Source organism: Nelumbo nucifera, chromosome 4 (assembly GCF_055504915.1).
Source record: "Nelumbo nucifera cultivar China Antique chromosome 4, China Antique-T2T, whole genome shotgun sequence".
NCBI lineage: Eukaryota > Viridiplantae > Streptophyta > Magnoliopsida > Proteales > Nelumbonaceae > Nelumbo > Nelumbo nucifera.
In genome coordinates, this window is record NC_142652.1 from 25,361,824 (window position 1) to 25,386,628 (window position 24,805).

Here is a 24,805-nt window from a genome sequence, read left to right on the forward strand (position 1 = left end):
AGAGAGAGAGAGAAAGATGATTGAAAGGATAAATCATTTTGTAGGGATGGGAACTCAAATCATCAACAACCAAACAATTTTAGGTAAAAAAAGGACCAACTTCCGAATCCTTATATTAAAAAAGTCTAAGAGAATAGAAATTTTTTTCTCTGTTTTGGAATTGAAGGATCAACTGGTTATCGGGGATGATCATGGGCCAGGCTAGGCATCCAGGCTTGTTCACATAAATTAATAAAACTACTTTTTAAAAAACTTAAAATGGATAAAACTTTGCCTGAAAGCAAGCAATGCAATGATATATCTTCTTTGTTTAATTTAGACATGGATGATATGCAAAATATTACAGAGATTAGGAAAAAAACTAGGGATTATAGCTGATAAGGGCAACTTTTGGGTCTTATTATCAATAAAAATAATCTTTTTAACATAATTTCTAGAATAGGGTATCTTTTTTAAAAAATATCAAAAAAGAGTAGAAACACTATTCATCTCCTTCCTCCTTCAGACCACCGAACAAATCTCCTCTCCCCACCTCCTGTCTCTATCTTTCTCTTTCCTCCTCCTCCTCCTTTTTCTCTTCTTCTTCTTCTTCTTCTTCTTCTTCTTCTTCTTCTTCTTCTTCTCTGCAACTGATGCCAAGAGAAACACCAAAGACTCCCATGTCCCTGTAAGTATATATACCTTGCTTCTCTTCTTTCTTCCCTACCTCTAGTCTCTGGTGTTTCTCTTGGCGTTAGTTGTAGAGAAGATGGTGTAGACAAGAACAAAGGTCCTGACTATCTCAACACCAAGGGGAAGAAGAAGAACGAAGGTGCAGAGAAGAAGAAGAAGAAGAAGAAGAAGAAGAAGGAGGAGGAGGAGGAGGAGGAGGAGGAGGAGGAGGAGAGAGAGAGAGAGAGAGAGAGAGACCGGAGGTGGGGAGATTTGTTCGGTGGTCTGAAGGAGGAAGAAGATGAACAATGTTTCTACCCCTTTTTTATATTTTTTAAAAAAGTTACCATATTCTAAAAATTATGTTAAAAAGATTATTTTTATTGATAATAAGACCCAAAAGTTGCCCTTATTGGTTATAATCCCAAAAAACTATTATAACATGAAATATAACCATATCTAAATGATAAATTACAGATCATAGAAAACATAAACACCTATATTTTTTTTGACATATGTAAAAAGAAAAGGAAGACTCATCTCTAAGAAACATAGGATTTAAGCTTGGCCTTAGATTAGAGTAGGTAGTCTTCTTCCTGATAATGCAATTTGATATTACAAAGGGGTGAAACCCTCAAAAAGCTATAAAATTTTGTTGCATATCGAACCATATCATATATATCGTATCAATGGCCCACTAGTACAGAAAATATACATTGGGGGGGGGGGGGGTTGACCCACATTAGGGGTAGGTAGGGGTTTGGATTTGGTCCAATCTGATCTAGTTCAATGCAAGTCCATTATAAATGGACCAGGTCCAATCTAATCCAATGAATGTTTTGGACTAATTTGGACCGGTCAAATTCAATGTCTAGACTATCCAATCTATTCAAATTCATTTTGATTTAGATTGGTTTGAATCCAAACCCAGCCCATTGACATATATATTCTTATCTTATATCAATGGACCAGATATTGGATTAATCTAACCCAATCCAATATAAAATTGTTTCGGACGGACCAGGTCCAATCCAATCTAATAGATATTTTGGACCGGATTGATCCAATCCAATATGTCTTATTGGTCCATCCAATCCATCCAAATTGATTTTGGACTGGACGGGGTCTAATCCAAAACCGGTCCATTGACACCATGGTTTTTAAAAATGAACCAGAAATAGAACCGATCAGGGGACTGGTTTCTAGTTAAGCGATTCAACCATCTGGATCGAACAGTTCGACCCGTGACATCATAAATATATTAAAAATAAAAAAAATATATTTATAAATAATAAAAAATAGCATAAAATTAAATAAAAAAGAAAAAAAAGAAAAAAAAATGGGGTTTTGGGTTGAAGAACGATAGGTTTGATTTGAGAGGCTGATTTGTTTGTAGTATCCCCATAATGAAATCAATGAATAGGGACAACAGTTTCAGATGATCTACCTGAAATCGATGAATGATTATGGTTCCTAGTTATCTTCACAGGTTAAACGAAGAGCATGCATTTGGGACGACGATGTACAGGGCTTTGTGGGTGCTTGGGAGGTTAAGATGAGAGGGAAATTAAAGAGACAGATAGAATGTGGAGGATTAATCCAGAGAAACTAAAAGGGAGAGAAGGAAATGAGAGAGAGTGGCCAGGTAAGGAGGATGTTGGGTAGATCACTGCTATTAAGAATTGTAGCGACGATCGAGAAAACTTGTCAAATAGCCACTGCAAATTCGCCGCCCGCCGCTGCAAACTTGCTTGCGCAACTCTTACTACTGGAGCCTACAAGTGCTGGCCGGTGCAACTCTTACTACTGTAAACTCGCCGTCGCCGGTTGCCATTAACCACCGTCGGTCGGTGTATATCGCCGTCGGATGCCAGAGGTGTTGGCCGCTGCAGGTGGTCGGTTGGGTGTGAGGGTTGAGAGGAGGGAAGGGTTAGAACGGAAAATGGGGTTCTAACCCTAAAGGGACTAAACATTAGATTATGGGTTGGGGATATTGAAGGCATTTTATTTTTTGTTTTTTTATTTAAACCAGTGAAAATAAAAAGGGTAACCCGTGAACTGCTGCCTGGGTCCAATGGTTTAGTGGTCCAACTGCCCGAGTCAGCGGTTTTTTGACTTTTTCAATGTTTTTTAGAAATCTCCGATTTTTAGTATAACCGGACCCAGGGGCTGACCAGTTACTAGTTTTTCTAGTTCGACCATCCGGTTCGGTCTGGTTTTGAAAACCATGATTGGCACACTTAGGGGTAGGCAGGCCTAAGACCTATTTGAATCCTGTTTGTCAATATGTTATGTTTAAAACAATTCCTTTGAAATCTTGAGTTATCAATAAAAGAAAAAAAAACAATTTCTTAATAAGAGTCATGGTGTTTTGATCTCATAATTCAAACATCAGAAAATTAAGGTACTACTGTTAAGTTTGACGCCACTTTTCTTTCTAGTAAGATTTAGCAAAGTGTTAGGATTGATGAAAAACATCTTTAGTCCAAGCAAAACTGTTGTCTTTGTAGGTCTTGTGCAGCTAATAAACGGGTGTTTGGTATTTGGTACTAGGGGTGTTTTAAGTCTCAATATTTCAATTTAAATCATGACATCAGGAATCAAGAAATGAGATGTATGTTTTGGCACAAAATATACTGCACAGTAGTTTATCAACAAAATGCCTACCATGTCCACTATTCTTTAATTAAAGACATAGTTTTAAGGGCAAAAGAGTAAGTAAAACAGACACACATATTTATGAAGAAGGGAATGCTAAACGAATTGGATTGTTATTGGATTGGATTGGGTAATATTCAAACTTGAAGTGAATGATAAATAGATATATAACTTAAGAGTCGAACTTGATTTGTTTATCTTTAAAAGATATCCCAACTCATCATATAATTGAATTGATTTTTTTTTTGTCATATAATTGGATTGAATTGAGGGTCCATTTGATTTGTTTATCTTTTGTCCTCACTACTAGGAAGTTCAAACACAAATTTGAGATGATTAAAAAACTTTTCCTACTTATAAGGGAAAAGGGTAAATTACTAATACTTTTACAGAGGTTTTGGTCAAATACTATGATCCTGTTCATTTTTCGGTAAGTTACTTACCCAGGTAAATGCAGTTACTTGGGCATAAGTTTTTCCTAGGAAACACTTACTCGGGTAAGTGCATTCACCCATATTCTTTTATTTCTCATGTAAATAAGGCAATGTCAATTTTAGCCATAAAAATCCATTATTAAAAATGGAATTTTTGTCCCATTCAAGTGTTAGCAACTTTCCCCCTAGGTGGGAAAGTTATTTACCCACCTAGTAGATGGGTATCACCCAGGAAAATAAACTTTCCCTGGTCCTCACATAAATCTGAAAAAAGAACATGGGATTCTTGGTCAATGGGAACCAAAATCCCATTGACTAACTCCCCCCCTCAAAATCCGAAAAAAGAACGCCCACCAGGAGGTATATTGGTATTGGTGAACTTTTATTTCCTCTTAACTCTGAATGCAGAGAATGTTGTTCTGAAATTTGAATTCTGAAAATTATCAAATATCTATTTTGACCTCATATATGAGAGTTTTTATTTACCGTTTTGGGGATATCATTGGAAAACAAAAACTTGTATGATTGCACTTTAAGAGATAAGAGATAAGAAGAAACGAACAACAATTTTTCTCTTAAAGTTAAAAGATTCATCTTAAAAGAAAACAAACATGCCCTTATTCGTTCCTTTTTTTTGGGTACATAATGAAAGAAAAGCAAAACAGGAAAAAGAAAGCTTTGACATAATCACATTCAAAGATAGCATGCATGATAGATTCATTTTTCTTTTGTCAAATTGGACATTCAGCAGAGACCCCAATACCCCTTTTCCATAAATTCTCTCTCACTGCAATAGCCCCCCAGCAACATCTCCAAATAAAATCTTTAATCTTGGGGTCTATTTTACTTTTCCAATTTCTTTCCAATGCTGCTTAGGGTGGAAATAGTATCCCAACCCCTCCACTTGTAACATCATGGACATAAATGCTCTTATGATGAAGGGATGCATTTTTTTAAGATTCACAGCATAAGGCATATTGTATCATATCTTTGGGTCTCCAAAATGCTAAATGCTACGACTTTTTAACTTTGGTTTGTTTTCTATTAAATTATATGATATGACAATAAGTCTGAAAGATACCTAACAAAAGAAAAACTTTTTTCATATGCAAATTTTGTATATCAAAGAGTATTGATACTTTGAACCCTATTTGTTTCTGTCACAAGGTTAAGGCGGGATAAAAATCCAAACACAAGTTAATGAAGTAAAATAAATTAGGGTAATAATTTAAGTTTGTAAAATATATAATTTCAAAAAATTAGTTTTTAGAGGCAAAATTAGTATTTTAATAATTGATAGAATTTGTAAATTAGTTATTTCTATCTCAATTCCCTCTCTTCTTAAGAAACCTCATAGGTTTTTAGTCAAAGAAAAATTGGAATACGATCAAATATCATGGAAGAGAAATAACAGTGTACATACTTAGTAAAGTCTGCTTACAGGTCTTTTGTGAGCTCTTATCCATCATCATCATCATCTTACAGGAATCTAAAAAGCTTAAGGACAAGTGTGCCAAATGGTTGTCACTTGTCGACTCAATATCAACTCTGTACCTTGTGTATGCTTTTCCATATTTTCTTCACATGTAGTGATGTCTGTTCACTAAGGTGGAATATATGGTGTAAAGCCCAAATTGGCAGTCCCGATCTATTCATCACAGCATGTATCAACCGTACATGGGGAATATGTTCTGTACTTGTATATTATTATTCATGGGAGATATTTTCAATACACGGTGGGATATGACTGTGAGGTCAGTGTGAAGAGCGCTTTCTAAGGAATAGATCCCCATAGTTCATTGACTCAACATCTTCGTCAAGTAAATACTTAAAATCACTCTGTGGCTCCAACCTAGCTAACAGAAAGTTTCTTGTTTATTTGAGAGATGTTGTGTGTTATTACATCTAATATGGGAGGCCCGAAACAAAACATTATTGTTTTGAAAATCTGCAACTCATCCCTTCAGATGTCATTCAGAAAACATCCTAATGCCAGTTCACTCTGATTCACAGAAGTTAATCTTTTGAATGCTAATACTAAGCCAAGCTTATGGATTAAGCAACTACACTGGGAGTATATTAGAAAACTACTTCTCTCTTTTAAGTTTCTTTTGAGTGCACGTAAACAGACATCTATACCAATTTCTTCACTTGGTTGCATATTTTGCTCGTAAGCATCAAGTAACTATAATGTATAACTAACTCCCTTACCATCATGTATGGTTCTTGCACAAAGAATGAATAGAGCTAGCAACTGGTTGGCGCCCCAGTTGGTAGGATTTGTATTTCGTTGTAGTGAAGTAGGTCAGGTTAAATGGTAAGCCCAACTTGACTGGGTTAGGGTTTGGATTCTCTGATCCAAGTTGGGTTCCGGTTCAGGTTTAGGTTTAGCTGATTCGTACACATGGGCCATATCAGGATGGAGACTACCTTGGCGGGAGTGATGTCCCTGCCCTACCTCGACCCCGATTTTACATATATATATATATATATAATATTTTTAAATATATTTAAAATATTATTTAATTCTAAAAATTTTGTTTATTTTAAGTAATTTTTTCCAAAAAAAGTTAATAAAAAAATTGTAGATTTGGGTACTTGACAAGGAACTTTGTCCCCATTAGGGATTGGGATGAAGGCTAATGGGTTGGGGATGCAGACTAAGGGTCAGGAACAGGGAGTCCTACCCCGAACCCGATTTATTGCCATTCTTACCCTACTTGTATACAAGGTATTCTTGTAAATTTCTATGACTTCTATCTATATAGCCTTAGGCTCCATTTGGGAAGAGTGCAAATGCAAATATGCAGAGTTCAATCTAATCCATACAAAATGTAAAGTTGGCATAGTTTGCATTGATAAATCTTTTCTTGCCAAATGATTTTTAATTGTAATGGGTGTAAATACAAATCCCAATATTGAAATATACTTTTTTAACATTTAATCAACTTTGAGCACGAATGTACATCCCTTTTTTTGTTGTAAAATTTCCTCTCATCTTGGGTGTAAACATGCCTTGGAAGTTGTGTGTGTATGTGTGTTTTTTTTCATTGTTAATGCATAAATGCATTATTGCCAAACATTAGCAAAATTGAACCAAAGTGTATATATACACTAAACCAGCATTTGCATTCTTCCCTGATGGAGCCTTGGGCCATATTTGGTTCTAATGCAAATGTAAATATGTATTCTGCACAAATACATTCTTTTGGGTTTAAGAATGCACAAAGTGGGTTCACATTGTAACCCATTATTGTATTCTTCCTGTTTGTTTTAAAATTGATGCAGAGCGTAGGCCCCATCAATAAATGCTTCAACTACGGATGCTCCAATGCCTAAACTTTTGGTCAAACGTACCAATTACCAAAAGAGCAGTCTGTATCCAAAAAATGGGTATAATAATACTCTCTCATTAGGATAGAAAACACATTTTTGACTTCTCAATGATTGCATTTTGGTATGTCAAACAAACATTCATAAATCTGAATCAGGGTATATAAATATCCCGATTTGGCGTTTGTATCGCAAACAAATGCAACTTTAGGGTTTCTTTTAATGTTTAGTTTTGTTTTCCTTAAAAGTTATACCTTATAACTCATAAACTAAATTTTACTTAAATTGATGACTTTTAGATTTTCAAAATGTGATAAAAAATACAATTGAAAGACAATCAGGTCGGGTTAGGATTGGACCAAACAATGAGCCGTTCTAGGTCCGGGTCAAGCAGTCTGACTGTCTGATCCGAACGGCCAACCTGCTCTAACAAAAAAAGTAAAAAATTAGAAAATTAAAAAACATAAAATGGCTAAAAACCATTATCCGGATTGATGGTCCAAATGGTCTAACCGCTCAGGTGAGGGGTTTACTGACCAAATAAATGGTTTTTGGCCAAATTATGATTTTAGGGTGAAACGTGACCGGTTATCGATTTTTCCGGTTCTACCGTCCGGTTTTGAAAACCTTGGTTAAGGGTATTGGGGATGAGTATTGTTTTTGTTAACTCAAGAAGACCGGAGAGATTATTCGACGAAACCCCATATAGGTTTTGAGAATAAATTTTTTCGGCACAAAAGTTGACCGTGTCCGATGGTGCACCGAATACGACCTGATACCATGAGCTAAGCAGTTATAGCAAATGGTAAATAAAACAGGTGCAACCGTCAATAGCATACAGTGCTAGCATCCGATACGATACCGAAAAGCTGACCTACAGAACTGTTCCGAGACCGAGAGAAACTCCGAGAGACGTCATAAGTCATAACCGCCGCCCACAACGAGCGATAACGGTCACTATCCAAGCCAGCGTAGCATCATTCCACCATTTAAAAATCCTTCCATTGATGATCACTTCATCTCAACAAGTAAACCGAGAACTGGGGAACGAGAGAACTTGAAAGGAAAGCCCACGGGTCTCTTCTGTTTTTTTTCCCCACCTTCAGCTGGAGAAAGAAGAAGAGAGGAAAAACCCTTATTGGGACTCCGCTGGGTCCTCCTTAAAGCAGATCAAACCCGGACATGGCCGAAAAACAGTTGATCGTGGCCATCGAAGGGACTGCGGCCATGGGTCCCTTTTGGAACACCGTTGTCTCCGATTATCTCGAAAAGATTATCAGGTTCTTTCATTTTTCCCTTGAAAAATTTGTTTTTTTTTTCATCTCTTTATTTCGTAATTTGTTATTTTTGTTATCTTCTCTGATTTGGAGGATGAGGTAAATTTACTCTATTTGCACGACTGTTTGTTTTGGAGTTGTGTTCGATGCATGTAACTTGAAATTGGTGGAATTAAGATAGAAAGTTTTTAAATTGGTGAGCTGGGTTTTGACTAGTTGGGGTTGTGAGTTTCAGAGCCTTCTTCTGCATCTTGGGTTGCATTAGGGGTGTGTATTTCGGAGAAGTACACCCTCGTACCTGGCGGGACAATTTTGGTTCAATCCACCTTCAGTAGTTTATTGGCTCACTACATTTGCTTTTCATTCAGTCCCTTGTGGAAGTGATTATGAAAATTGAGTGGATTCTGGGGGGCACTTCTTATAGGAATTCTGGGTTATTACAAGGAGTCACCCAATCAACTAAAAAATTGTTTGAGACACAAAAAAGGAGGGTGGTTTTGTTCAGGAGATTGAAGTAGAAGAATCTTGCTTTAGTTGGTTAACGGTGGTGGAGAATTCCGAGAAAACCATATCATGGTAATTACGGTAATCCTTTGATTGTGTTAGATTTTTCCTAAATTCTCCCTCTGGGAAAAGCTTCGATTTGAGCAGAAATAAACATGTAAAAAATATTTTCAAATAACAACCCCGCATGACCATTTTAAAATGGCTTTATTTCATGAGGGGGTAGATATTCTATTTCTGTTAAGTGTAATTAGAAGGTTACGTTTAACAGATATTTTTTTGGTGAATAATAATGGAATTTTATTAGAATAGAAAATGATTCAGGATTACAATCTCATATGAGATCCCATGGAGAGGCGTGAGCTGCAGCATCTCCTGACATAATGCAAATAAATTAGGAAAAGAGTACTGGAATCACATCTGAGCCCAAAACAATTCTTCCCTATTTGCCCCTTGCTTGGCTAACACATCGGCCAAAGCATTTGCTGATCTCCCCACCCACTGAATAGAAACCGGCGTATTCCTTGTTAGCCATTTAATCTTCTTAACTTTGTTCTTATAGCACCAAACAGTCTTCTCAGGTTTTCTTAACCAGCCCACCACCACCTTTGAGCCCCCCTCAATAATTAGTTGCTGTACCCCCATTTGGTTTGCAAACTGCACCCCTTGTACAGAAACTAGCATTTCTTCCCTAACAGAGTCAGTCACCAAGTCCTGAAGGACCCAAGTACAATAGAGCAACCTCCCCAAGCTTGTTCCTCAGAACCCCCCTCCATTCCAGATGACCCTAGATTGCCCAAACTACTACTGTTGAAGTTCAGCTTCAGTGAGCCTTCAACCTGAGGACACCACGTTGGCACTACCTTGTTCTTGATGGAAGAGCACCTCACTATTGCCAACCAATTTCTCCAAAAGTCATTAAGGGAGAACTGATGGAACAGGTCCAAAGTCTTCAACCATTGTTTTTACCCTAGCCAATACATAGTCCTTCAATTTGTGGTTATTTCTTTCCTTCTCTTGAAATATCTTATCATTCCTTTCTTCCCATAGTGCCCAAATCAAGGCTACTCTAGCACATCTCCACATTGATCTTCCTCTTTTTGTAGGCCAGGTGAAGGTAGACTGATCAAAGATCAACCATACTTTTTCTAGCAAGCTCTAATTACATGCTACACCCAAACAAAGAGAATAGCCACACCCACAATTCTATAGAGAGTGGACAAGAAATGAATAGATGGTCACAATCCTCCCCGTGAGCTCTACAGAGGGTACATCAGTTGGGAGAAATACAAAGGAAGGGTCTTCTCTTTTGTAGGTTATCTAAAGTGTTTACTTTCCCATAGTACACTTCCTAGTAGAAAGCCATGACCTTTGGGGCAATCGGCCTGAACCAAATTTCCTTTGAGGGAAGGACCTGTTGAGTGTAAGACTGAGACAAGGACTTAAAGAATGAGGCACAAGTAAACATCCCTTTGGGACTAGGGACCCACACCCTTTTGTCTGGTTTGGAAGGACACAAACAAATTTGATTAAGGAGGCCAAGCAAATGAGATAAAGAATCAATTTCAGCATCTCTTAACCCACAATGAAAACCAAAATCCCAATTTGGATCCAGGAGTGTTCCTGAGGGTGAGACGAATTTTGAAATTGCCTCTTTTTTAAAAATGAGATAGAGAACAGAAAAGGGAAAAGGTCCTTTAAAGGGGTATTTCTCACCCAAATATCTTCCCAAAACTGGACAGAAATACTAGAACAAGGCAACAAACTTCATACTTGACAAACCTGAGAAATTGAGGGATGAGTTTGTGGATGGCCTTCCACGGTGCTGCCAGATTAGCCCGCCTTGATACACCTGTGTCGCACCCATCCTCTGAGATGTCACGAATAATCCCTGCCACTTCATGCCAAAGTCTCTCTCTCTCTCTCCAATGGCCAACGCCAAATCCATTTCCCCAATAATGCTTTGTTTTTTCTAAACCACCCTCCCTAACCCCAAACCCTCTTCCTTTTTGCTTCTACACACAATTTCACACTTAATCAAATGATCCTTTTTTTCCTTGTCCTGGTTCCCAAAGGAAGTCTCTCATTAACTTCTCCAGCTTCTTTTTAGCACATATATTTGCTTGAATTTCTTCTTCTTCTTCTTCTTTTTTTTTTATACTTTATGTAGTGGAATTTAAGTTTTGGATGGTGCAAGAGCTTTCCTTTTGACCACGAAATGGTTTCCTGAAGATTGAGTTGATTCCGAATTGGTTGGATGTGATAGCATTCTTAACTTTAGTTGGAAGCCTCACTTCATTAAGTAGCTCAGGATGTGCATCTAGGAGTCATGGCTGCTTTAGCTTAGGTTGAAAAATGATGTATGTGGAGCCTGTTATTGCTCCATTCAAGTCTGATGAATTAAGTAGCTCTTAGGTTGTTGACCTATGACTAAGGAAGTCCTGTATAATTGCCATCATGATGCCTTAGTCTCTGCCCTCCTACAGGCATGGCTAGGCAGTTCCTGCATTGGTTAGGAGAAGTAACCCTTGACCAAAGTGAGAGGAAACATGACAAGTCACCATATGTAAAGAAAACAAAAGGATAACACTAATTTTTTTAAAAGACAACTACAAGTGATATTTTTGTCTTTGAAAAAGCAATGTATAGTATTCAAGTTTTCTTAAGAAAAACATCAACCTATGTACCTCAAGCCATTGTACACTGGGAATATTCACTAATCTGAGAGCCCATAATGCCAAAGTAAGTTTATAATGTGATGACTCAAGATATTTCCTAGCCAAGACATTCTAAAATCTAGAGGCTATATCAGAAAACCAGTGGCCTCAGAGCTTTAATTTAACTTAACAAAATTTATAGTCCATGTTATAATTATACTTGATGAAATGGTAAATCAATCTTCTGTTTTTAATTCCTGCCTTTGGCTTCCATCATTTATGGTTCAATTTGCTGCCATTCTCTTATACATTGTAGCCTTGTTTGGTTAAATTACTCCAAAAAAGTTATTTAATTTAATGTGGTTTTTGTGCAGGTGCTTTTGTGGCAAGGAGTTGTCAGGACAGGTATTTTTTTTTTCATAATTGTCAATACAATGTAGAAACCAACCATTATAAGCTTGTTTTACATCCTTAAGGTTATTGGTTGATCCCTAGTCTTTGATTAGAGAGCTTTAGTGCTCTGCTCAAACTGCAACTTCATTAATTTCCTTCTCTGATTAATAAACGATTCAGTTAATTTGGTACTTGGAAAACTTAGAAAGTTTGTTGAATCCTACCTTCAGAAGGCTATGACTAGAAACCAACCATTATAAGCTTGTTTTACGTCCTTAAGGTTATTGGTTGATCCCTAGTCTTTGATTAGAGAGCTTTAGTTCTCTGCTCAATCTGCAACTTCATTAATTTCCTTCTCTGATTAATAAATGATTTAGTTAATTTGGTACTTGGAAAACTTGGAAAGTTTGTTGAATCCTACCTTCAGAAGGCTATGACTATAAAAGGAATTAAGGAAGATTTGGTACTCTTGAGGGCCCTGGAAGATTGTTGGTTGGAGCAAGATAAGGAAGATCAGAAAATTTAGAAGATGTTCTGTTCACTTAATTTTTCTAACTTATAGGGGGGGGGTGGATTTGACATCTAGGTAAGTAGGTGAGTAGGATTTGGTGTAAACTAGTTCTTCACAGAGTGGAAAGATTGACATGTGTAGTTGTGCTTTAGCAGATTCTCATTGTTGATCAATTTAAGGAAAGAAACATTAGAATAACAAACATATTTAATGTTTGAGTGTGGAGAAGATAGAAAGTACCTATTCTTACATTATATTGGACTTCATATTTTTTCTGGATGGATTAGAGGATTCTATTATTGCTTCATGAGTTGATGTAATTATGAGAAAATGTTGAAACAACCCTTTTGAAGCTTTTGGGCACATCTTATGGAGGATCACTCCTTTTATGGTGTTTCAAAATAGAGCAAAGGAGGATATGGACATTTTCAACTTGTCCTTGAGGATTTGTGCAGATATTAGTGCATCCATTGTTGATTGGCTACGGTGCTTAAGGAGTTCAAGAGTAGGGAAAGAATCAATTTTGATAAGGATTAGGAGGAAATTGTGAAGTATTTAGTCATTTATTTTAATTTTTCATTTTTATATATGTAGTCACATAAATATGGATGATTTCATATCCTCTACTTATATGTAAAGTTCATTTATTTTTAATGACGGTTTCTATAATCAATAAAAAGAAGATCTTGATTTTTCATTATGTAAGTTGTGATTCAGTTAGCATTTCTGGAGAAGTATTTGTGGAGAAGAGAAAAAGAGGAAGAAAGAGAAATTCTGGGAAGAAAATATGAGGCACATGCCTCATCCAAGTTATTTTATTGAGAGAGACTTAATAGAACCTCATGGGCAATTACTATACTGCACTTTTATACTTAGATGCAACTAGAACTATAGTCTATAATATAGTATTAATAAATCACCATAGATTCTCAATCCTATGCAAACTTGCAAATAACACTCTCAAGTTGAGTTTTTCTGGCAACCTTGGTCAACACATCTGTCGATCGTTCATTTGTCTTACAAAGGGTGGGCATATCTTTGACATCTACTTTCTCTTGAATAAAGTGTTTGTCAGCCTTGATGTTCATAGTCTTGTTGTGATGGACAGGATTGGAAGCAATGCTGATTATAGCTTTATTATCATAGTATAGATTCTTTGAACCCATTACAGGACAACCAGACTCAAAGAGAATGGTATTCAATCATTATAGTTCATATGCACCAAGATCCATTGCTCCATACTTTTCTTCAGCACTTGATTTTGATACCACACATTGTTTTTAGTGATCTAAGTGATTAAGTTACCATTAAGAAATGAATATTACCCTGAAGGGTATCTTCTATCAACAACTAACCCAGACCCAGTTAACATCAGTATAAATCTCCACCTTCTTGTGACCATTATTACAAAATGAGAGCTCCTTTCTAGGGAATTCTTTCAAAGAACTGAATATATGGTTCATTGAATTAAGATAAGGGACTCGAGGATAGTGTATGGATTGGATAACTACTCTAATAGTAAAACAATGTCAAGTCTAGTAAGAGACAAGTAAATAAGCTTGTCCATCAACGTTTGAAACATCCTATATCTTCAAAGTTTCACCACAAACACCATCAAGCTTCAGATTAGGGTGCATTGGGGTGATAGTTGGCTCCAAACCTAGTTTCTCTATTTATCATAGAAGATCAAGAACATACTTCTGCTATGAAATAAATATTCCCTCCTTGGATCTTGCAACCTTGATTCTAAGAGGCCCCAAATCCTCAATTTCAAATTGCTTGGTCAATACAATTTTGGTGGCTGTATCTCCTTTGTTCTATCACTACTAACTACAATATCATCTACATACACAAGCAATATAATAGTAGACTTGTTCTTCCAAGATTGTATGATTTTCTTGGCTTCTAATGAACTTGATTTTCTGAAAACATTAGTGAACTTTTCAAACTAGGCTCTAGGAGGCTGCTTGATCCCATAAATAGCTTTCCTCAACTTGCACACCTTCACTTTGATACTAGGCAACTCAGCATCAGATGTGACAACCATATACAGTTCTTCCTTGAGTATTCTATGTAAGAATGCATTCTCCATGTCCATTTGATGAAGAGGCCAAGCTTAATTGGTTGCAAGGGAGAAAACTACTCAAATCGAACTCATCTTCCCTACTGGAGCAAACATCTCTTGGTAATAAATATCGTAAATTTGTGTGAACCCCTTGGCCACTAACCTTGCCTTATTATCTTTCAACTAACCCGTCTGGCTTGTGTTTGAATTTATTAATTTAACAGTAGAAATCCATTTGCAGAGTTGCAACCCACTGGTTTCTTTCCACCTAGAAGATCAACCAAGTCTCATGTGACGTGACATTCTTGTTTAAGGATTTTATTTCCTCATCAATTGCCATCTTATACTTAATTTGGTCAGTACTTGAATATTATTTGGAAGTTGGTACCTGAATGTTGGATGGTGAAGAGATAAGGGCCAGAAGGGAAGGAGATAAGGCATTGTGGGACTCACATTTTTCAATAGGATTAAGAGAAAAATACCTTTCTGAAAGGCTACAGAAAAATCAAGGCTAAAATAGGACATAGGGTTACTTGGATTACCTGAGTTTGAAGAGTCTAACTTATTGAGTGCATCAATAACTGATTTTTATCTTATCATATATTTTTGTAGCTCTACCTGCTTCCCAAAAGTGACATAAGTAATGGCTCAACTATAGGAATACGAACAAGAATAAGAAGAGTGCAGCTGAGGTCATTTCTTCCAAACCATTATTCCCTGAAGAAATGTCCTAGATGGAGAGAGGAACGGAATATTGGAATAGATTCCCAGAAAGTGACTTCTATAGAGACAAACTTTTTATTGGATAGAGGATCATAGACATGATATCCTTCTTGATTTGAAGAATAACCAAAGAAGACATTGGTCAAATAATTGGAATTTGGATTTGAAAATATGATGATTGTTGTTAGCTAAACTTGTCCATTCTGCCTAAGGATGCATTCCATTTTTCAGATGTATGGTCTATCTTAATTTTCAGTTGCTATTGGTTTTTGATCAATTGGTTTGACTTTTCATAGGCTATCAGCTTTATGAACTTTCTGGAGTTGTCCAGTTTGATAATCTCTGTACTTTTATTTTTTTCTATTTTTTACAGAAGCTTCCTGGTGCAAATTTTGAGCTCTCCCTTGTTGTATTTAATGCTCATGGATCTTGTAGTGGTATTTATCCTTCAATACCATTATCTCTGAATTTACTCTTCTTTTATGCAAGCATGTTACATCTTTATGTCAATACTGTTTTCCTTCTGATCATATACTAATGTTTTTTCTTTCAAAGACCATATTATTTAATTCCCACTGTAACATGTTTTCCTGTTTTTCCTTCTGAATGTGACCAGTGGTTGCCTACATAGGCAGTATTACTATTGCATTATTTTTTCTTTATGCATGTCAATACCGTTTTCCTTCTGATCATATACTAATGTTTTTTCTTTTAAAGACCATATTATTTAATTCCCACTGTAACATGTTTTCCTGTTTTTCCTTCTGAATGTGACCAGTGGTTGCCTACATAGGCAGTATTACTATTTCATTTTTTTTTTCTTTATGCTTTTCTGATGGTTAGGCTCAGTTTGGAAAGAGTACAAATACTAATATGTACCATGCAAATACATATAAAATAATACAAAATACAAGGTTTTACACTCTACATATTTGTATTTGTACTCTATTCAAACTGAGCCTTAAGAGCAATATCTATTGAGAAAAGAGCGAATGCTACAAAACGGGCTTTTCCAGATAAATCAGTAAAAAAAGAAAATTACATAGCAGTGAAGAACCTATCCCTAAGGCATTATCTCCACTCCCCAACACATTAGATCATTCAAATCCCTCTCTCTAGCTATGGTTTAACCAAATTGGGATCACTCAATCATGAAGTTTGACATGGATTAACATAACCAATCTTTCTACTTCTGTACCGGTGTGCCTAAAATGCCATGTCAAGCACCATCTGCTCATAACCAACCAATTGTATTACTTGTATCACCATCGATGATGATGTGAGGGACAGAAGTCTCTACATCGCTTGAGAGTTGATACCATGCAAATGAACAGAAGTTTCTGCTTGACTCGATTTACTATTTCAGATAGGGATTGAAAATAAATGAACTATTCTCTAATTGCTATCAATTTCCAATTTAGAAGTTATGGGGCTCAGTCTGGACACTAATCCGATTTTCTTGTTGGGTGATGGGTTAATCTATCCAATTGTCAAAGCTGAAATCCAGCAAATCCAGGATTGAAAATAAGTGAACTATTCTCTAATTGTAATTAATTTTGAATTTTAAAGTTATGGGGCTCAGCCTGGACACTAATATGCTTTTCTTGTTGGGCGATGGGTTAATCTATCCAATTGTCCAAGCTGAAATCCAGCAAATCCAGCTTTAACAAGATATAAGTGGGAAAAGATAAAGATATAGACATGTTTAAATGAACAATGCATGTATTATGTCAAAACAATGCAAATACCTTCCAAGACACCAGAAAAAACTTTAAATGACAAGAGGTAGTAAACTTAAGATGGGATAACATTGACCTTCAAAACAATGCATGTATTCCTAAATGAAGCAAGTTATTTATTCTGTTTCTCCACCACAGGATCGCTAAATTTCATGGCCTTTAGATTATCCCCAAGAGAAAGGCATAACCAAAATTCTGAAACAGCCTTTAGGTTTTATTCTTCTTGCATACGCCTCATCATAATTGGTTTGTTCCTTGTTATTGTCTTAAATGAGATTATATTTTTCTGGTATTAGGTTTCAATTGAATTTGATTTAATAGGGATTATGGAAGGATCTACTTTTGGGTACTTTGCATGTCCATTTGTAATTTTGAGGCATCTATATTGAGAAAGTTGCCTTGGGCATGGACTAGGGAGCTACAAAATGCATGGAGGTGATAAAAATTGTTGATGAAGACTTACACTTTTGGTGAATGACGATCATTATATAACCATTGCTTTCTTCATAAGAACAAGTTAATCCTATTTTTTTTGGATAATTGTATTAAGAAATCAGGAAAATGAGGGGCTGAGGCAACTCCAGTATATCTTAAACTCTTATTAGATAGAGGCCTGAAAGAAGATGGGGCACTCAAATCCTTCCCATGACAGAAAACGCCATAGAATGTTTTTGTTTCAAAATCCTCGTATTCCTCTCCTCCAGGGCACACCAACAAATGGCAAAACGTGCAAGATTCCAAAACTTTCTTGCTATACCCTCTAGCTAACCAGGAGTTAACTAGTGAAGAGAATGATTGAGGGATGAGGCATTGTCTTCCAGAATCAGCATGCCATCATAATCACAAAATTAAGGTTTTACTTACATTTTATATAAAGTAGAAAAGTTGTGAAGTAAATCATTGAATTCCTTTATATTGCTATTTCTTCAATTCATATGATCCGATCTTTAGGGGCCATTGCTTGGTGCAATAGTAAATCTTGGGCTGACAAGTATGAGAATGTAGGTTCAAGTCTTGGATTGGTCACTTTTTGCAAGAAAATGCAGGAGGTTTGGTCTGTATCCATTCCACCCCTTCCAAAACTCTGGCTAGACGAGATCTGCAATGAGGAGTGGCCCTGTGGTCCAATCCTCTAGATTTTTTCAAAGCTTGGACAGAATCTTAGTATAAAATTTGTACATGTGTCTTCTGTCATCTTTTTAATCTTCTTGCTTATGTATCTGATAGACACCGTGCACTGTAACCTGCTTTGATTTTTTTTTTCCATCTGATATTTTACCTGGATAATTTTTGAGGAATAAAGATAATTTTATTACTTCAAAAGATAATGGAGAACTCAGACAACAGCCTATGGAGAGGTGCAGGCTGCAACTTCTCTCAACTGATTATAAAGAAACTTAAAAGGAAAAGACAAGCATTACAGATGAGCCCAAAACAAGACTTCCCTATTTGCCCCTTACTTAGCTAAGCCATCAGCCAAAGCATTTGCTGATCTCCCCACCCAATGTGTATTAACAGACATATTCCTTGTCAGTCAAACTTTTTTACCTAGATAATTTGAAGCCAGTTTTTTCCCTCCCTTTCTTTTCTTTGTGCAGCTTGCTTAGTGCAACGAAGTGGCTGGACAAAAAATATGGATACTTTTTTACAGTGGCTCTCAGCCATACCTTTTACTGGAGGTGGTTTTTGCGAAGCTGCAATAGGGGAAGGGCTTTCTGAAGCTCTAATGGTAGGGGCTATTTCTTTTTCTACATCACTCATACTTTTTTATGCTGTTTGTTCTAATTATGTATCATACATTCTTGATGTTTTTAAATTATTATTCTTTCTCCAAAAATAGTAAGCTAAAAAAGAAAGTTTTAATAGAGCAGCAATTATGAAGTCATGCTCACTTGATGTTCCCCTCATTTATATAGTGGTTTATTACTTTTCTTCTGATAAGATAAAATCCTATACTGAATATAATAAGCAGGAGATCACCAAGCTGTAGAAAGATATCAATTATATTAGCTTGACTTGTATAAAATGGTAGACATCATGGTGGGACAGGATTCATGTAGCTGACCCCATCTATTTGGATAAGGTTTTTTGAGTTCAACATATGAAATGGTAGACCAACCATCATATGAAAAAAGAAAAGGAAAAGACAATGTTCAGACCACTGGGTTTCTTGAAAAGTTGCTATGCCAGTTTTTGTCTCTTTATCTCATAAAAATTTTCTTTAATGAGAGAACCCAGTTTTAACAATGATGTCAGGATATTATACTGCTTCTAATTTTTCCTTGTAAATCCCTGGAGGTTCATTACAGACATAATTCTTCGTTTCAGTCTATGGATATCATATGAATTTGTTGCTTATGCATGAATTGGTGTTGATTCTGTGGCACACTGACACTTTAACTAGCTTCTGCTTTTTAACTTATGCATATGTTTTGTAATTTATAATGCAAGTCAAGATCTGTAGAAAAGATCTAAGTGAAGATTAGGTGATGGAAAATGGACTAAATAAGAGGAAGAAATGTTGCCCAATGGTACTGAATGAAATCACGATTTCTAGTCCTCTTTGCTATCCTTGGGAATTCTTATGCTTTTTGAGCTATAGGGGTAGTTTCTATTTTTTTATAATGTTTCTTTGTAGTCTTTTCCTTTATGTCAAGTAGAAATTATAAAGTTAATTTTTTTAGCCTTTTAGGAGAAAGTAAAGAGCCTGAAATTTACTTAGTAACTTGATTTTTTGAGCTCTATAGTTGCTTCTGTCTCTGTCTTTCACTTGTATATCTTCCTAATTAGAGTTTTAGTAGGAAATGTGAGTTACTAGAAAATATTTGTTGAGTGTAAGTTAATTACTATATTTTTGTACTTGTAATAATGATCAGAATTTAAGATGTTAAACATAGAGTTTCTGATGTCCTGGCATCTAGCTGCGTTAACATATAAGTGGGTTTCTACCAAAAAAAAATCTATTAGTGGGTTGCTAACAGGCAATGCTGCTGCACTTTGAACACACTAAAAAGGCAAAGTGAGGCCCACAAAAAAGGTAGGTTAACTGTTCTCTTTTAGGCCCGAATCGTTTACTGGAAAATAAGCTTGGGAAAGTTGGTCGATGGGTATCTTTTTCCCATTGACCAACTTTACAATGTTCTTTTTGCATTTACTAATGGGCCCCACGGTAAAATAAGCTCCACTTCCCCAGGTAAAACTTACCCATCTCCCAGGTGGGTAAGTAACTTTCCCACCTGGGGGGAAATTTTATAAAGCATAATGAACTTTGCCCATTTTTATATTATCTCTTTATGGGTAAAGATGCCATTCTGTTACTTACCTGGGAATCCTGGAAATCAAAAGAACATGGGTAGACATTTACCTGGGTAAGTGCACTTACCTGGGTAAGTTACAAAGCTGCAAACAAACGAGGCCTTAGTGTCCCTTAGCATGCTATAAGTGGCAACATCACTGCCTGTTAGCATTGCTCAGCCTGCAAGTATGGACCTATTACCTATATTGTAGTGAAAATATTAAGACAAGTTATATTGATGAATAAGACTGTAAAACCTTCATAATTATCAAAAAAAAAAAGACCGTAAAACCTTCATGCTTTAGTGCATAAGGATGATTATTAGCATGGCGATATAGGCTATCTTGGCACCATATAGCCCCTGTTTAAGATACGTGCAACATTGATTCTTGGTCAAGTAGAGGTTAGATCCCTTAGTTATCTTAGTTTTTGGGTTTTCTTTCTAATTTCTGCACTTGAAGCCCTAATTTCAGTTATGGTACTTGGATGCTTCATTTTGCAATGAAGTAGCAATATTTAGTTATTTATAAAACATGATATGTTTGCATGGGATATGTATTGGAGCCACCTATTTGGTTTTGCTTATTTATTTTATTTGGAATTTGAGTTAAATGGATTGGGTATGTACCCATTCACTTGGATGCTTACCCAACATTTAAGTATTAACTGATATTGCTAAAAGGTGCCATTGGAAGTTGAAACGAATGTATGCTATACGTTGTTTGTGTGTGCTGCAAAGCTCGTTGCATTATTTTGCTGCGGATGTCCTTTTTATTGCTGATTGAGGACTTAATTTAAAAATACTAAATGGTGCAGGAGGTTGAGAAACAAGTTTGACTTTTGCAGTGACTGAGAAGATGCTGAAATGCATGAAACTCTTATTTTTTTTTGTCAAACTTGTTCTTATTTAATCTTTTTAGAGTTTCTTTTATGGATTTTCTTTTTGTGGACATTTTTTTTTTTCATTTTGCATATGGTAAAGATTAATTTCAGTGGTATCATTCAGATGTTCTGTGTGGCTCCAAATGGGAGCCAAACTCAGCAAAATGTGGATGGGCAAAAGCATTGTATTCTTGTAGCTGCCAGTAATCCCTACCCCCTGCCCACGCCAGTGTATCGTCCACCGAACCAAAATTTAGAGAAGAATGAAAGCATGGAAGGGCAAACAGAAAGTTGTCTATCAGATGCTGAGACGGTTGCCAAATCATTTGCTCAGGTTATGCAACCGCAAAGTTTATTATTATTATTTTGTTATTTTGTGCTTCCTGATCATGTTTATGCTGAAGATTCATTTATGGATATCTTCCCAGTGTTTCTTACTGTACTTCTGCATGCAGTGCTTTGTTTCTCTATCAGTCATTTCACCAAAGCAGCTCCCAAAACTTAAAGCAATATATAATGCGGTATGGATTTTAGTTATAGTTGAATTCATTTCTATTTGCAAACTTCTGTATCAAGCTTGTTAAGGCCTTTTCCTAGATTTGTTCAATGGAACCTGTCCCTTAGTCTGTGCACTAATCATCTTATTTATATTGAAACTTGTATGGTCAGTTTTCTCAATTCAATATACTTTGCATATAGGTAGTGAAAACTAATTCAATTGTCTGAATTATTTTCCAAATGAATTCTAATTAAAGAGAACTGTTTCTTACAACTAGAAATGCTATGTCATATGAATAAAGATGTGGTTTACTGTCTTGGAACCAAAGTTTGTTGATTTAGTTATGCATCTAGCACTCTCTTTTTCTTGCATTTGGATATTGGTAGAACTACAAAGTTTCAATCATGAATTAGCCTCCTCAAAATGTGGATATAAGTAAGCCATTTAAGCCAGTAAGTAATACATGGTTATATCCATATCCATTTAATTGCACGAAACATTTTCAAGGAAAAGTATTGCAACATAATCCTGTGCGTATGTATTTATGTGGTTAGTCACATACTCACATGTTTCTTCTATGAGCAACAAATGCAATAAAACTTGCACAAAAATCATTTTTGCAATTGGAGAAAATGTCTCCTCATAATCACTACCATAAGTTTGTGTATTACCCCTTGGCAACTAGTCACACCTTTTATCTATCTATACTGCTATCTGCTTTGCATTTAATTTAATGGTGAAGATCCCCATTTACAACCCCCCTCAAAAAAAAAAAAGAAAAAAAAACAGAAGAAATAGATGCAAGGAAAGACTAATATGAAAGGGACGAATTATCATACGCAATATGATGGTAAATACTATGGCTATAGAGGAGTGGCACTTACCCTTTCTCAATGCAATGGGAAGATCAAGATCTAAATAGGAGACTAAGATGGATGAGGTTCATCAGTGGTGACTTGGAGTGGTGATGTGGACAGAAGTGAAAGATATATGCAGCACTTCAAGTTTACAGAAATAATCATAACAATGAAACTCTGAAAACAACAAAAAGGAAGTTGGATTCTTAGGGATTTCAGATTTGAACCTGAAGTAGAACTCCTAGAACAGTTATGCTACAGTAATAATGGTGTCAAGCTGGCTTCTCGTGCAAACACATGACAGTAGAGGGATTGGAAGCCACCAAATGGGTTGACTCCTCAAAACCCAAGCTCCTAATACTTGAAAACCCTAGTTGGGGCTGAGCTACAACTCAAATAAGAGAGGAAGAACCAAAAATACCCCCACAAAAACAACCCCCTTCTCTTTTATAAGACTCAATGGCTTACTGGAGAAGGCAAGCTCCTAATACTTGAAAACCCTAGTTGGGGCTGAGCTACAACTCAAATAAGAGAGGAAGAACCAAAAATACCCCCACAGAAACAACCCCCTTCTCTTTTATAAGACTCAATGGCTTACTGGAGAAGGCAAGCTCCTAATACTTGAAAACCCTAGTTGGGGCTGAGCTACAACTCAAATAAGAGAGGAAGAACCAAAAATACCCCCACAGAAACAACCCCCTTCTCTTTTATAAGACTCAATGGCTTACTGGAGAAGGCAAGCTCCTAATACTTGAAAACCCTAGTTGGGGCTGAGCTACAACTCAAATAAGAGAAGAAGAACCAAAAATACCCCCACAGAAACAACCCCCTTCTCTTTTATAAGACTCAATGGCTTACTGGAGAAGGCAATTAAAATATTTACACATAAGCCCCTAGAATGTTCCCCCTTCACAAGCAACACCTTAAGAACAAAACTAACTTCAAACAACCACAAAATATAACTTTTGTTATAAAAACACCCAAGAGACCAAAACCCAACAGATGTGCACCCTGTTGCCCCCCTGACCAGAATCTGAAATATAAAAAATGATGAAAATACCCTTAGAACCAAACTGATAACAAAGCTTCCCAAGACAACTACTTGGGGTTCCAACTACAAAAACAAACTCAAAACATATTTACATTGTTATTTTCTCTTTCTTTTTTTTTTCTCCTTTTTCTGGTCTCATCAGGTGGTGTTCTTCTTCCCCCTTTGGTACAGCTATAACTCCTTTCTTGGGTTACCATAAGTCATAATTGTGATCAGATGAAAGAGAAGTCTCCATTAACTAGTACAACCTTTGGAACAAGAACAGGAAGAAGGAAAGCAACCAATATCAACACCTTCACTTCCACCTTTCTTCCCTTGAGATGTAATCCCAAAGTATGAAGGGAAATAATAAATGTGACATCCTTAGAAGCAAAGGTCCTCCTTGACATTGGATCATAAAAGTATCCTCCTTTTTGATCATATGCATATCCAGTGGTGGTGGCTGTATTTTGTGAGATAATCATGGGACCTTCTTGGGAGATAAAGCTTCTTTTTACAGGGCTGCCAGTAATATATTTGTGGATGCAATGGCCCTGAAGGATGGTATTCTTTTATCTAAAACTTTGGGTCTCTCTCATATTCACATCTTTATGGGTTCTAAAGTCTTAATGGACTTTGTTCAAAAGAATTCTTATCCTACTCATGAACTATGTCACTGGTGGAGCGAGATTGATGACTTAAGAAGTGACATAAATATGGAGACAAGTCAAACCCTGCATGAAGGAAACGAGTCAGAAGATTTCTTAGCTTGCCTTAGTTGTGATAGGCACACGATCATCTATGATTCCACATTTCCACCTAGGCTTCCTAATGGTTGGCTACATGAATCCTATTTTGCCAGTCCGTTCTGTTTAATGTCATTTCCACCGTTAAATTATTGGTGCTTAAATCATTTTTTTTATGGGTGCTTTTGATGGTCTTTGTTGGAATGCTAACTTTATTTATTATGTTTGTATTCTGCTGAGTTAGGGTTTGTTTGGACAAATTAAGGCAGTTTTTTCTTTTGTTTTTTATGCTGTAACTTAAGTAGGGGCATAAGGGTCCTTTCCCTTCTAATTATGGTTGCCCTATATATATTAATATAAGCTGGCGCCGCCAGCACTGTAGCAGACTCCAAATCTCTCTCTTCTCTTCTCTCCTCTCCTCTCTTCCTCTTCTCTTCTCCTACCTCTCTTGATCTCTTCTCCTTGTTTGGCTGTTAATATGGTATCAGAGTGGTTCTGCTAGGCATGTGAGCAGATCGACAAGCTTCAACCTGCTGTCTTCTTCAACTGAG

General features: G+C 36.3%; 1 protein-coding gene across 1 annotated transcript in view; it reads left to right on the forward strand.

Moving 5' to 3' along the window:
• Positions 1 to 7,829: 7,829 nt before the first annotated feature.
• PFT1 (phytochrome and flowering time regulatory protein (PFT1)) overlaps positions 7,830 to 24,805 on the forward strand; it is a 30,690-nt gene continuing 13,714 nt past the window's right edge. Inside the window, exons 1-6 of the mRNA XM_010266926.3 lie at positions 7,830 to 8,356; positions 11,889 to 11,919; positions 15,580 to 15,643; positions 18,544 to 18,674; positions 21,247 to 21,456; positions 21,578 to 21,643. Of these exons, the coding sequence (XP_010265228.1) occupies positions 8,259 to 8,356; positions 11,889 to 11,919; positions 15,580 to 15,643; positions 18,544 to 18,674; positions 21,247 to 21,456; positions 21,578 to 21,643 (600 nt within the window). The 5' untranslated portion in view covers positions 7,830 to 8,258. The remainder of the gene's footprint in view (positions 8,357 to 11,888; positions 11,920 to 15,579; positions 15,644 to 18,543; positions 18,675 to 21,246; positions 21,457 to 21,577; positions 21,644 to 24,805) is intronic.